Consider the following 13,476-nt stretch of genomic DNA (forward strand, 5'->3'; position numbering starts at 1 on the left):
TTGAATCAGATTTTCCTTTTTTTTCATTTTTTCGTCCTTTTTTCGTTACTACAGATGTCAGAAACGTCTTTATTTTTTTTACTGCGTCAGATATAATCAGATTCGATTTTTTTCGCCAATTTCTTTTTCACGCTTTTTTTCATGGGTGGACGACGGAAACACTTTTTAATTTTTAAGTAGTAGAGATTGAGATAGAGATATAGATAGAGAAACGGAAAACTTTTTTCGAAACTTTTTTTCTGGAATCAGACAGAAAAAATTTTACGTTTGCTTTTTACCGCGTCGATGGAATCGGATTCAATTTGTTTTTTTACCACGCCGTGTCACATATAATAGGATTCGATTTTCTTTATAATCGTACAAATACTTTTTTCTTTTTGGCCCTTTCTTTACCGCGTCGACAGAGTCGGATTCGTTTAAATTTTTTTTCCTTTTTTCGCCCTTTTTTACCGTGTAGACCGAGTCAGATTTGTTTTTTTTTCCTTTTTATCGCCCCTACTTTTGGATCGGACTTACTTTTTTCTTTTTTTCCGGTTTTTTTCCCTTCTTTCGCCCTTTTTGATCGGACATGTTTGTTTTTTTTTTCACACGGTTTTTTTTCGCCCGCAGATTTTTCTGTTTGTTTCGTCCGTTTTTTTATCGGACATATTTTTTTTTCGCCCGGTTTTTTTCTCCCATGGTTTTTTGACGGACGATGGAAGCACCTCTTATTTTTTTAGTAGTAGAGATTAATAAATATTTTCGGAAACTGAATTTTTTTGGCCACGCCAACACTACCATGTCAGCTGCACGTGGCGTGATAGAGTTATTTGGCCGCGCCAGACGGGCTGACGTGACCAAAAGATTTAGATTTAGAAATACTTTTTAGAGTGTTCTATTAATAAGGCTAAAAAATAAAAACTCTCAAAATTAAAAGAAATAAAAAAATTTCTCCATGCTCTCTCTATAGGTATACATGCATGTATATACTCCATCTGTTTCAGAATATAAGGTTTTTTTCTTTGTTGGATATGACATTTCTTAGTACTATATATTTGGACTCTTTGTCTAGATTCAATATCCGATAAAAAGACTTAAATTCTGGGCAGAGAGGGTATGTTATATACATGGTATATGTGCATACAAAGTTATACACACTATATATAATTTATGTATACGCATACAATGTGAATGTATAAAAAATATATATACATGTATTAAAAAACTAAAAAATTAGAAAAAAACTGAAAAAAATGGGAAAAAAAACTAGACTGCTCTCTCCGCACATGCCATGTGGTTGCGCCGCACGGAGAGAGGGCGTGCGATAGCAGTGAAATAGCTTTTTCGCGATCTCTTTCGATTATGGGCCTGTTAAGTTTCTAAACAAATATTTTTCACCATATCACATTGAATATTTAGACATATATATAGAGTATTAAATATAGAAAAAAACTAATTACACAGATTACGTGTAAAAATAGAGACAAATCTTTTAGGTCTAATTGCTCAGTGCTTTGACAATGTGGTGTTATAGTAAACATTTGCTAATGATGGATTAATTAGGTTTAATAAATTAGTCTCGTTATTTTCAGGCGGAATCTATAATTTATTTTGTTATTAGTCTATATATAATACTTTAAATATATATCCGTATATCCGATATTAAAAAAAAAATTTCATTCGCGACCTAAACAGGCCCTATGTCACGGTACCAAACTATCACGCCGGTTATGAGCTGCAGTTAATTGATTCGCTGGTTGCTTGCTCACGCGCCAACGTACAAACAAAACCTGCGTTTTCGCCGTGCACTCAAAACGCAACCGAGCGATGGAGCGAGCAGGAGTTGTTAATACTCTCTCGTTAGCAGCAGGGGAAGTTGCCGAGTTGGGCGTTGCTGCTGAATCGGCAAAGGAAAATGGTCAGTTATGGCAACTGACTGACTGTGACTTGTTCAAAAAAAAAAAAAAACTGACTGACTGTGACCGTCTCCGACCGAGTGCTGCCTCATGGCTGTCAGCTTCAGGTTTGCTCATCCCATACTGAACAGAGTGTATGTTCGTACTAATTTCGTTGTCAAACACCATCATTCGTAATGACATGGTGGCCCTTGTTATTATTGATGTGGAAAAACTTGACAATGTTTGCAGTTTGTTTTGTCCTGCGTGCAACATTTGCAGTTTAGTGGTAGTACCGCATCAACTTTGGATAAGCACCGAGAAAATAAGGGACCGGAAGTGTACTTGTTGCATGTTACAATTACTCCATTAACGTAGCAATCGAAGATGGATAAGCACCGAAAAAATAAGGGGACCAGAAGTGTACTTGTTTAGGATGGATATTATTTATTCTAAATTGTTATATTCTAAGATGAATATGGTATGTTACTAAGAAAAACCTGCCGAGTATAATGATGGAGCTCTCGTTTTTTTTTTCTCTACACAGAAATACGAACGCTCGTTTACGTAAGCGATGACTTATGAAGCAGCCATGCTGACTCCACATGGATAAAGATTAGCAAAATCATTTTTTACTAGCATCTGACTTCCGATTCATGGGTACACGAAAATTTCTGCTAAGTTGGATTCGTTTTTTCTCTCTCTCTCGATTTTTTGTGGTCGCGGAGAGTTGTAATAGTAGCACGAGTACGCGTGCGTAACGTAATTACGTAAACGTGCCTAGAAAAGACGACGAGCAGGAAATTTTCCAGCACGGCTCCGTTGTTTGGTATTTTACATTACAGACCTTTTATAAGATCTATTTCACAAATATGTCCCTATAAACCTAACTGCTAATGTGGATCCTGGATCGATGCCAAGTGCCATTGAGGTTACATGTTCTTATGTTGGAAATGTTGGCAATATGCGTGGCAGCCGGGGCACATCACGCTGATGTACCCAGGAGCTAGGTCAACACCGTACTCTCTTGGTGGTGATGTCTAGCTGACAAGTTAAGCTTGGAAATCACGTGAATGGCAGAAATACCTATGAACCCACATGTCAGCTCTCTCATATCTCTTCTCTCTCTATCCACTCATTTCACACTAGTTGGTCGGTGCCATATTGCATCACCGCCTCGAGCCATGGCTAGCGCTGTTGCCACCATCGCAGCCCCTGCCGAAGAGGATGCCGCTGTGTGGGAGCGCGCCATTGCAGCGACCGTCAAGAACGCCCCAAGACCCTAACCCTCGATGGCATAGTCAAGTCCACCATGGGCCGCCTCCCCCCGGAATGCTAGTTCGCGCGCGCGTTACCGGCGCGCACTTCCGGCCCACAAGGCCCACCGCATACGCGCACGTCTCTTTTTTTCTTTTTCTTTTTTTCGCAGTTTTTTTTCTACCGCTGTTTCTTCTCTTTTTTTTCTTTTTTCCACAGTTTGCTACTGCATGGATAGGAGAAAAAATCGTAATTAGTTTACTAGTGATTAGTTTCCTATTTTTACTAGTGATTAGTTTACTAGTAATTTTTAAATCTTAACTTAAAAGTTTTCAAATTTGGACTTGAAAGTTTTTAAATCTCGAGTTGAAAGTTTTCAAATCTCGAGTTGAAAATTTTCAAATCTCAAGTTGAAAGTTTTCAAAATTTTCAAATCTGAATTTGCGAATCTCGAGTTGAAAGTTTTCAAATCTCAAATTGAAAATTTTCAAATCTCAAGTTGGAAGTTTTCAAATTTTTGAATCTGGACTTAAAGTTTTCGAATCTAGAGTTGAAAGTTTTCGAATCTGAGTTGAAAGTTTTTTTTAAAATTTGACTTTAAAATTTAAATCTTAAATCGAAAGTTTTTAAATCTAGCTTAAAAATTTTCAATCTATTAATAAAAAAATCTCCAACAAAAAATTTTTAAAATCTTTCCTAATACTATAACTAATAGTATTAACTAATAGAGGAACTTAAGGGGAGTGCGCGCTAGCGGCGCGTACACGCCAGCTAGCCACCCCCGCCTCCCCCTCGGCGTTGTTCCTTGGTCGCTACCTATTCCTCGAGGAGCTCTTCGTCGTCGGGGTATGCCTTTCCTCATTCGTAAGCCTCCTGCGCCTCTCGGTGCTCCGCCGTCTCTCCCTCCCAGACAATCGCCTCATGAGGCCCACCTTCCTCGTAGATGTCGTCGAGTCCTACGACGCCACACTCCGCCACCTTGATCTCGGGAAGCGCTCCTACACGGCGGAGATGCGATGCGGTGCCAACCAATCAGTGTGGAAGGAGGGGACAGAGAGAAGAGAGATGGAATAACTGACATGCAGGTATAGGGGTATTTATGACATTTCACGCGATTTCTCTCCTCTTTAACCAAAAGTTATTATTTTAATAGGTGTGGTATCCAGCAGCAAATATCTAACTTCTAAGAGTTTATTCTCCAAAAGTCACTCCGTGCGGTGTCTTATAACTAAAACAGTGAAGTCACGATATTCTTTAGCAAAATTTGCATATCCTCAATTAATTTTTTGAGGGTTTATTTACAAAATAAGTTTATATTAAGATGCCCAAATGTAAGAAATCCAGCTCCATTTCGGCCAGACTCTCAAGAGTCCAAGAGAAGGCCGGCACGCCGGGCTCCGACCCGGCCAAAAATTCCCAAATCCAACCTGTACGCGCCTCTCTCTATTCTGATCCACACCACCCCACCACGCCGCCACCACCTACCCACCAAATAATTCCAACTCCAACTACTTCTCCTTCCTTCCTTCTCCTCCTCCTGGGCCTCCGCTGCCAGCGATCAAGCCAGCACGATCCCCCCGCGCGCGCCCCCAGTCAACCCCGGCGGCCGCCGAGGCAAATGCCGGCTGCGGGATCCAGGCGGTGAAGGAGCGGACGCCGACATGGGTGGGCTTCGTGTCGACCTCTCCGGCGCGGAGATCCGCGTGGACCCCGCGGGCGGCGCCGCCGCCGACGATGGCGGGAGCCCGCCCGTGTTCCTCCCCCGCCAGCCCGCCGCGCCCCCGCTCCTCGCGCTCGACATCGGAGGTACGCGCGTTTTCCTTGCTCTCTCACGCGCGAATTAGACGATCGTGGTGGATGAACTCGCTCCGGGGTGGTGTTTTTTTTTTCCGCAGGGACTCTGATAAAGCTGGTGTACACGGCGAGCTGCGGTGGCGGAGGCGCGGAGCTGCGGTTCGCCAAGTTCGAGAGGCGGAGGATGCAGGAGTGCTTCGACTTCGTCAGGGCGCAGGGTCTCGTCCACCGCAATGGTAGTGCGTTTTTTTGCGCTGAATTTTGGTTGATTCTCTAGCGTTCTAGCTCCATAGTTTTTGAGACTGCAAAAACTATGGATGGTAACTGCCTAACTGGCGTGGGACTTCAATACTTGATGAGGAATTGTTAGTTGCTCTCAATTTAGGACTGTAGCCTGTAGGAGCTCATCACATTTGGGAATTTCTGTGGCTATTCATGCCGGCATCTTTGTCTGTTCGTGATCAACAAAGCAAGCTCACTGTGGCTGTTGGACATGGCCGGTGACATTTGCAAGCGTTTCACTCCATCATGCCGGCGTGAAGAAGGCTATATATATGACGCGATTTTTACTGCGACCAAAATTACAATTTCTGTTGTTGGAGCTTCCTGTGTTCGTGGGAAGAAAAATGTTGGAACTATCTGTTGTGAGCTTAATTATATTTTTTTAATTACAGGATCAACTATGGGTTCAAGCAAAGAAAATATAGCATTGAAGGTATGATTTTTCTTGTGCTATGTATTAGTGGTCCGGAAAATCAAGATATCAATGCAAGTGGAGACCATTCCAGCAATCTGCTGTTTCCTCTACATTTATTTGCATGTTCATATGAATGTTTTACCTATTATCATACCCAAAGAAAAATCAAGAGCTTTGAATGGCTTCATTATTGCTCACTAGTGATAGCGGATGTATGATGGGCTTTGTATGGCATTCAATAGTTTACTATCATATGATTGGATGTTGCTGCTACAATCCATTGAAATCATATTTATTCGGTGGAACTCAAAAAATACAAACATAGAAATTAGTTGCTTACATTTTGTATATCATATTAGTTGCATTTAATTGACACAACTAATTCTCGAATTTAATTCATGGAGTTGCACTGCCAACCGATGCAGAGTTACAGAAACAATGTTGCAGTATCCCCAAGCAGCGGAGTGTAACTTTTTATCATTATTATTTGAATATTATTTTATTTAGCAAATCAGGGCTTTCTCCTCCTTGGTATGGTATCACTACATCATTATAGATGTTGGCAAGTATGCTTTTCGAGCATTTAATGCACAGCTTTGTGTGAAGACGTGAAACATTGTTGAATATATGATTTAGCAGCCTTAGTTATTGATCTAACATATATGATATTATCATCATCTTTTTCTTTGTTGACCTGAATAGAATTTAATGTGATCAACACTGTCTGCAGGCCTCAGGTGGTGGAGCATATAAATATACTGAAGATTTTCGTGAGAAATTAGGAGTTTGTCTTGACAAGGTTGATGAAATGGATAGTGTTGTTTCTGGAGCAAACTTTTTGTTACAGGTCAGTCATATGCATCTATATTCATTGTGGCCGTTAAATAAATCACTGCACATCTTGACCACTCTGTAGATTTTCAATTTGTATTTTGGATGGGACCACCAAATTCTTGAGAAAATTGCAGGCAACTTATCGTCTGTATCGTCTGGATATTTATTTCTTATTTGGAGATTGTTTTGGTTAAACTGATACTTTCTTGCAGAGTGTTCCTGGAGCAGCCTTCACACACATGAATGGAAAGAAAAGTTCTGTTGATATTTCCCCAAATAACTTGTTTCCTTACCTTCTTGTCAACATTGGCTCTGGAGTTAGCATATTAAAGGTTGCACTTCTTCCTCATGATACCTGTATGGAAATGCCTTACAATGCAGCTCATATAAACATGTTTTATCAAGTTTAATGTAGGTCACTGGAAATAGGAAATTTGAAAGGGTAACTGGGACACATATTGGTGGCGGAACAATGTTTGGTTTAGCAAAACTTTTAACAGGCTGTAAGAGGTAATCCCTATACTTTTATGTCATATATTGTCTTGGCTACTGTTTCCTCACTGATATGGTATAATTCTCTAGTTATGACGAGTTCTTACAATTAAGCCAGAAAGGGGACAATTTTGTTCTTGATCTAATTGTGAAGGATATATGTGGGGAACTTGTTTGCCAGAAGGTTTGCCTTTACCCTTTTCTTGTTTTATTTGATTGACCAAGACCTCTTGTCTTGCAAATTTAATTTTCACTTTGTCCTTGTTTCTTTTGTTTTAGTTTTGGTAGGCCAGTCGTGCTTTTGCATGCGGGCTAACTCTACCATACTTGATTGTATTTATTTATATGCAACAGATTTATTCTTTTAGCATCATTAACAAAGCAGTATGACTTCTAGGATTATTATAATTATTAATGACATGCACCTATTTATTTATCTTCAGCTATCTTTTAAGTTTTGAAGTGTTGATCCTTTCATTTCATCATTGAATATTTGTTCTTACATCTTATGGGTCCCTTCTTATATGCTCCAGCAAGGACTTTCAACTTCAACTCTTGCTTCTAGTTTTGGGAAAGTTATCACTTCTAAGAAGAAGTTAACAGATTACAGACCTGAAGATCTAGCATCCACATTGTTGAGCGCTTTTACCTATAACATTGCACAAGTGAGTTTTTGTTCGACCTTTCTTCTAGCTATTAAGTCATTACAGATTATGTTGGAAGTGGATAACGTAAGACAGAGGAGCTTAGTTAAATTCTCTTGGTTCCTTCCTCAGCTGTGTGCATCTATGGTACAACCACACTAGTTAACAGCACTTTCTTGAAAGAAATTACCTGGGAATATGCAGTTATAATTTGGAATAAGAAAAGCACAGTAACCAACGGTTTCTTCTGAACCTAGGTAGGGATAAAAGAAACATGTTTAAACTTAAGAATGTTTCAGCAGAAAGCAGTCTAGGCAAATGACCTCAAACATGCTGGTAAAACTTTATCAGAAAGAACTCTTGTTTTACCTTTCAACTTATGCAGTTCTGTTGTTACTATGTTTTCAGTTACTGGTTGTGGTAAAATAATCATGGTATTTGTCATTCAGATTTCTTTCCTTGTTGCATCAATCTTGCGTCTCAGAAGAGTGTTCTTTGGTGGATCTTATATACGTGGACATAAGAGCACGATGCAAAATATTTCTTATGCAATTGACTTCTGGTAAATACTTAAAACTTCCTAATATTTTAAGTGTATCAATGTGGATGTCATTTTTCTTCAAAAAGTTATATAAAACTGTATATTCATAATTGCAATATTCCATTTGTTGGGACTTTAATATGCGAGGTCTGTTATTCAGGTCGCAGAGTAAAATGCAAGCTGTCTTCTTGCAACATGAAGGGTATTTAGGAGCTCTTGGTGCCTTAATGAGTTATGGTGATTCTGGAGATAAAAACATGAACCTTGAGGAAATGAAAGAGGAGGTGAGTTAGTGAGTTACTAAGAAAATACTGTTGACTGTTTATCATTGTCCTACTACTCCAAAAAGAAAGAAAACAAATTTGGCTCTCATTCTTTATGTTTTTTTATCCAAGAAAAAGTTTATGTGCTACTAGATACAAATTACACAAAATCTAGAGTAATTCACAAGTGGAGGTGTTATCTGCATCAGTCTATTTGCAACACATGTCCTTTTGTAAACTGTTTGATATTTTCCAATAGGTGTTTATGTCATTAGGATTATTTCTAATTCCAAGCTCAAACGTGGGAGTTTCTTGTGCTCTATTTTATGTTGCTGTAGGAGAACATCCATGAATCAGCAACACCTATTGATGAGACATCAACAGATGAACATAATGATGGAAACATATTTCCTTATCTCCTTGTTAATATTGGATCGGGTGTCAGCATGATAGAGGTTTGCCAATACACAGCTTCTCATTGCATTTAGTATTTTATTTACAGGACAGTTGTTAATAGAGCATTGTTTTGTGAGGCAGGTAACTGGAAATGGGAAGTTTGAGCGGATTATAGGATCTCACCTAGGTGGGGGCACTATCCTTGGTCTGGCGAGGCTTTTGACTGGTTGTTCAAGGTAATATTCAGTATTCATTATGATTTGTTTATTTTATATCAATATTGGGATTTTATTTCATACTGGTTAATTGCTTTTTTTTTTGTTATTAGTTATGATGAATTCTTGGAGTTGAGCCAGAGAGGCAATAATTTAGCTGTTGATTTGACTGTTGGTGACATATATGGGGAGCATGGTTACCCAAAGGTATATATACCCATACTCTGACAAAAGGAATTTTTTTTTTGGTGAAACGTCCTGTGTGATATTAATCATTACTAAGCCAAACAACTAACTAAAAATACAATACATATATTTTTTATTTTTCCACCCTTAGTTCTTTGGTGGAAGTATCCATAGTTTGGTTAGCAAATGTTAGCATATATTTTTTCTGTCCACCATTTTATTTCCATTTAAATATGTAATTGACTCTTGTTTTTTGTTACATTACTCTAGTGATTGAAAATCACAATGTCCACTTGTTATTCTCTTTATGTTAGATTGGTCTTCCTGCGTCCACTACTGCAGCTAGCTTTGGAAAAGTGAGTTCAAGTAGACTTTCGGAATACAAAGTAGAGGATCTTGCGGCAGCTCTATTGAATTCTTTCACCTACAACATTGGGCAGGTATTTCCAGATATCTGAGTTACTAGGTGTCATTCACCAATAATGTGCTGACCTCATTTTGTTTCTCTTTTAGATAGCCTACTTTGTAGCTAATCTTTCTGGTCTGAAGAGAATTTTCTTCCGAGGTGCTTATATCTGTGGCCATGAGAAGACTATGGACAAGATTTCCCATTCCCTCAAGTATTGGTAAGAAATTCCTGTTAAGTTTGCTATCCAGGAACACTTTAATGCTCAGTTCAATGCGATTGACTTGTTACTAGTTCATTACAATTTTTCTTGCTCTCAGGTCCAAAGGCCAAGTTCAAACAACATTTCTGTGCCATGAGGGGTTCTTGGGAACACTAGGTGCATTTTGGAGCTATGAGAACATGGGTATTGACGGCTTGGCAGCACATGATGTCATAAGGGAGGTCTTGCTTGGCGCTCCTTACACTGGGCAGCTTCCATCTCTGCCTCTGACTCACCAACAGGACAATGTAAATATTTGACACTGACACGTTTAGCTGCGTAGTTTAATTACCCTATGTTATTTTTCCTTCAGGAGTGCAAAACCTTAATACTCTCTCTCTCTCTCTGTCTCTCTCTGCTGTTTTTAGGGAGAAGATACGACCTTTGAAGGAGAAGTAGAACGGCTTCGACATGACAATGCTGTGCTGAAGGCTGAGCTTGAACGGTTACAAAGGGAGAACACAGAGCTCAAAGCGAAGCTGGTAAAATCTGGCAAACCAAATACCTTTTATCATTAAACATAGGATGCAGTAGTGAAGCATGATTCCATGGCAACAAGAGAAGGTGTTTGAGGGCAAAAGTTCAATGGCCTTGTTATGGAGATCGAAGAGGCAGAGGCTGTTCAACCAGCCGACCACCTGGTTCAAGTCTTATGAACGACTCGGGTAGGGCCCAAATTTGTTAAGAGACTGAGGTGTGTGAGCAACATGGAAACGGATGCAACAAACAGCCTGATACTGAGGTGTGTAAGGTTGTTGTAAACTGTAACAGTTTGGCAGTAGTTTTGATTCAAACATGATTTTTACAGAGGAAGTGTGCACACAGGTAGTTTACCCAGTTAACATTGCTCATACATATTGAGCTCATGTTGTATATTTATTTATTTTTCTTTACTTATTTTTGTTGGTGTAACCTTTTCTCTGTTGTTCTGTATCTTGTAAATATGGAAGCAGCCGTGATAATAAACATATATGGTGTCTTTGTATATTTTGCGAAAATGTCTATATTGTCATCAAGAACAGTACAATACAGAAATGTTCATGATACTTGTCGAGCAGTTGTCTTCCCTATTATAAACCAAATCTTAACTATTGAAAGGTGAAACTCAAAATGAAATAAGGATGAGCCACATCATTCGATAAATATTAGCCGTTGGATTCACTACAAGATAAAAGAGGATAAATGAATCTTAATCGTTGGATTAGCTGGATGGTAAAAATAATAATTTAAAAAGTTTCCGGGGATGAAAGTACTAGAAAGAAAGAAAGAAAGGAGGGGAAAAGCTAAAAGAATAAACATATGAAGGTATAATGTTATACATATAATTTACGATATGTAACCAGTGGCGGATCTAGAAAAAAATTAAGCCTGGACAAACCTCATAAAGTAACAAGTAAACACAAATACTATAGTATTTTATAATGAATAGAAGCAAAATTGGGTTGCTGGCTAATAACTAAGTATGATAATTAGTGCTAATCTAATGGCGCATGTGCAGCTAGACTAATGGCTAAGCATTTTATTTAGCTATAATGTATGGATGCATGTGGCAGGGCCTGTTCACTTTGATGACAAAAAAAACCTTACCAAAATTTGGTAATGCCAAAATTTGCCAAATTTTGGCATAGTTGCCAAAATTTTGGTAGAATTTCTTATATAATTACCAAAAATTGGCAGCAAACTAAATGTAGCCACTTTTTTGACAACTTTACCAAAATTTGGTAAGGTTGAAAATGGTATCAAAGTGAACAAGCCCGCAGAGCCTGGGCTCCTGCCCATGCTGGCCGGGCCTTGGCTCCACCACTGTTTGCATCTATTGTAAAAACTATTTTACAAATAAACCCTCATCATAACTAAAGATTCATGGGTAAAGATTGAGCTATTTCGACTTTTCGAGTATATACAAAACGTATGTTTATTTGATTAATTTTGTTTCTAACAATTATTTTTAATATATTTGAGAAAAATTACTATAAGGACATGTACAGTTATGGTCACCGAATATAAGTTAAATGATTTTCACACGAATTTAAACGAAATCAAACTCATTCCTTAAAAACCTACAAATATTTGTGCATAGCCTATAAAAAGCATGTGCCAATAAAAAGTAAGGGGTCATGCAACCACGAAGACATGTAGAACAATAACTTATAAAATTTGTAACAAATATTAAGTTATTTAGTGTATTATCATAATATATTAGTTAGCCTAACCTATGTCTAACCTATGTTTTTTATGAGCAACGATAAACCCATAAAAAAATTACCACTCCCACGTACCACATAATAAAATGTCTAGAGTCGTGCGAATGGGCGATATAGGCTAGTTCAAAGTGAAACAAGACTGAAAACTTGGAAGGACTTTGTATCTATCCTCCATCACCTGTACATAAAACATGAATTTCGTTTTTTTAAAAAGACCAAAATTCTAATTCCATGATGGTTTCATTTACTGCGTATTATTCTCTGTATAAAGTGGTTCTTTTTTCTTTAACAATTTCACGATTTACTGCAAAGTATTCTCTGTATAAAGTAGTTCTTTTGTCCGTAACGAACAAAATTCTTTTTTTCCCTTAACAATTTCAAAAAAAATATTGGCATAAAGGAGTTTATTTTTACTTAACGATTGTACGACAAAATTATTTTATTCTTAACAATCTCACAAAAAAAATATTGCCATAAAGGTGGTACACTGTAACTGTGAAAACAAAAATTAAAAAAAAATGAAACATAACCATTGTCATAAAGGAGGTAAAACAAAAATTAAAAAAATGAAACATAACCATTGTGTCATAAAGGAGGTAAAACAAAAATTAAAAAAATGAAACATAACCATTGTCATAAAGGAGGTACACTGGAACACCCAACAAAAACAAACAAAAATTCACGACGCCTGAGAGATTCGAACTCTCGCGGGGAAACCCCATGTACTTAGCAGGCACACGCCTTAACCACTCGGCCAAAGCGTCGTCTGTGCCAAAGGTACAAAGCGCCTTTATATCTCATAAAGCGATTGCTTTTCACAAAGCGAGACTCTGAAGACATGAAGATATCTGAATCTGATCGGATATCCATCTCTCCTGCTATCTGCACTAGAAGAAATGAGACGCTAGCAAAGGACTTGGGATTTGAGAAGCAAGCATGACACTGACGTTATAAGCCACTGAGCACTTGCTTGGCTTGCAAGAGCTAACTTGCCTTGGAATACTGCGTCCAGATTAACCTCCTGGCCGCCACGTGAACTCACGCTGTCCTGCCGTTGGGTTTTTGTTCATTCTAAAGCTCCAGCAGTCCAGCCTCCAGCACACAAGAAAAAAGCTCAAAAAATGGATCACCTCACTTCCTTTGCCAATTCCAGCTTCCTTCTGAGAAAGGTCTAACGATTAGCCGCAAGAGCACACTTGCCCGCACGGAAAACGGAGCAGCGATTAGCAGGTGATTAATTAAGTATTTGCTTTTTTAAAAAAAAATAGATTAATTTGATTTTTTTAAGCAACTTTCGTATAGAAATTTTTTGCAGGGAGATGAGTTGAGAAGATGGGCTGGCTCTGCTCTATCAATGCATGGCGAATAGCATACCACCTGACGTTAACTTCCTGAACCAAGCAAAGTAGTA

The 13,476-nt window shown here is 38.4% G+C and overlaps 1 protein-coding gene and 1 non-coding gene across 2 annotated transcripts; one reads left to right on the forward strand and one right to left on the reverse strand.

Moving 5' to 3' along the window:
* Nucleotides 1-4,545: 4,545 nt before the first annotated feature.
* On the forward strand, nt 4,546-10,848 carry LOC127777176 (pantothenate kinase 1). The gene is made up of 17 exons (XM_052303716.1): nt 4,546-4,937; nt 5,027-5,161; nt 5,600-5,640; nt 6,353-6,469; nt 6,669-6,788; nt 6,872-6,966; nt 7,039-7,132; nt 7,482-7,613; nt 8,042-8,154; nt 8,294-8,417; nt 8,735-8,851; nt 8,934-9,028; nt 9,121-9,214; nt 9,508-9,633; nt 9,707-9,819; nt 9,920-10,109; nt 10,230-10,848. Exons 1-17 carry the CDS (start codon nt 4,793-4,795, stop codon nt 10,377-10,379), a joined length of 2,001 nt encoding a protein of 666 aa, XP_052159676.1. The 5' UTR covers nt 4,546-4,792; the 3' UTR covers nt 10,380-10,848.
* A 1,899-nt stretch (nt 10,849-12,747) lies between these two features.
* TRNAS-GCU (transfer RNA serine (anticodon GCU)) lies at nt 12,748-12,829 on the reverse strand. Its single transcript has one exon. It is a non-coding gene; the product is annotated as a tRNA-Ser (tRNA).
* Between the last annotated feature and the right edge of the window lie 647 nt (nt 12,830-13,476).

This window comes from Oryza glaberrima, chromosome 6 (genome assembly GCF_000147395.1).
Source record: "Oryza glaberrima chromosome 6, OglaRS2, whole genome shotgun sequence".
NCBI classification, from domain to species: Eukaryota; Viridiplantae; Streptophyta; class Magnoliopsida; order Poales; family Poaceae; genus Oryza; species Oryza glaberrima.

What these genes read in the sequence shown, in the direction of transcription:
- LOC127777176 (XM_052303716.1), top strand. Translation starts at nt 4,793, where the DNA reads ATGGGTGGGCTTCGTGTCGACCTCTCCGGCGCGGAGATCCGCGTGGAC. An exon ending in GGGAACTTGTTTGCCAGAAG is followed by an intron (nt 7,133 to 7,481) that starts GTTTGCCTTTAC and finishes TATATGCTCCAG; the next exon opens with CAAGGACTTTCAACTTCAAC. An exon ending in TCACCTACAACATTGGGCAG is followed by an intron (nt 9,634 to 9,706) that starts GTATTTCCAGAT and finishes TTTCTCTTTTAG; the next exon opens with ATAGCCTACTTTGTAGCTAA.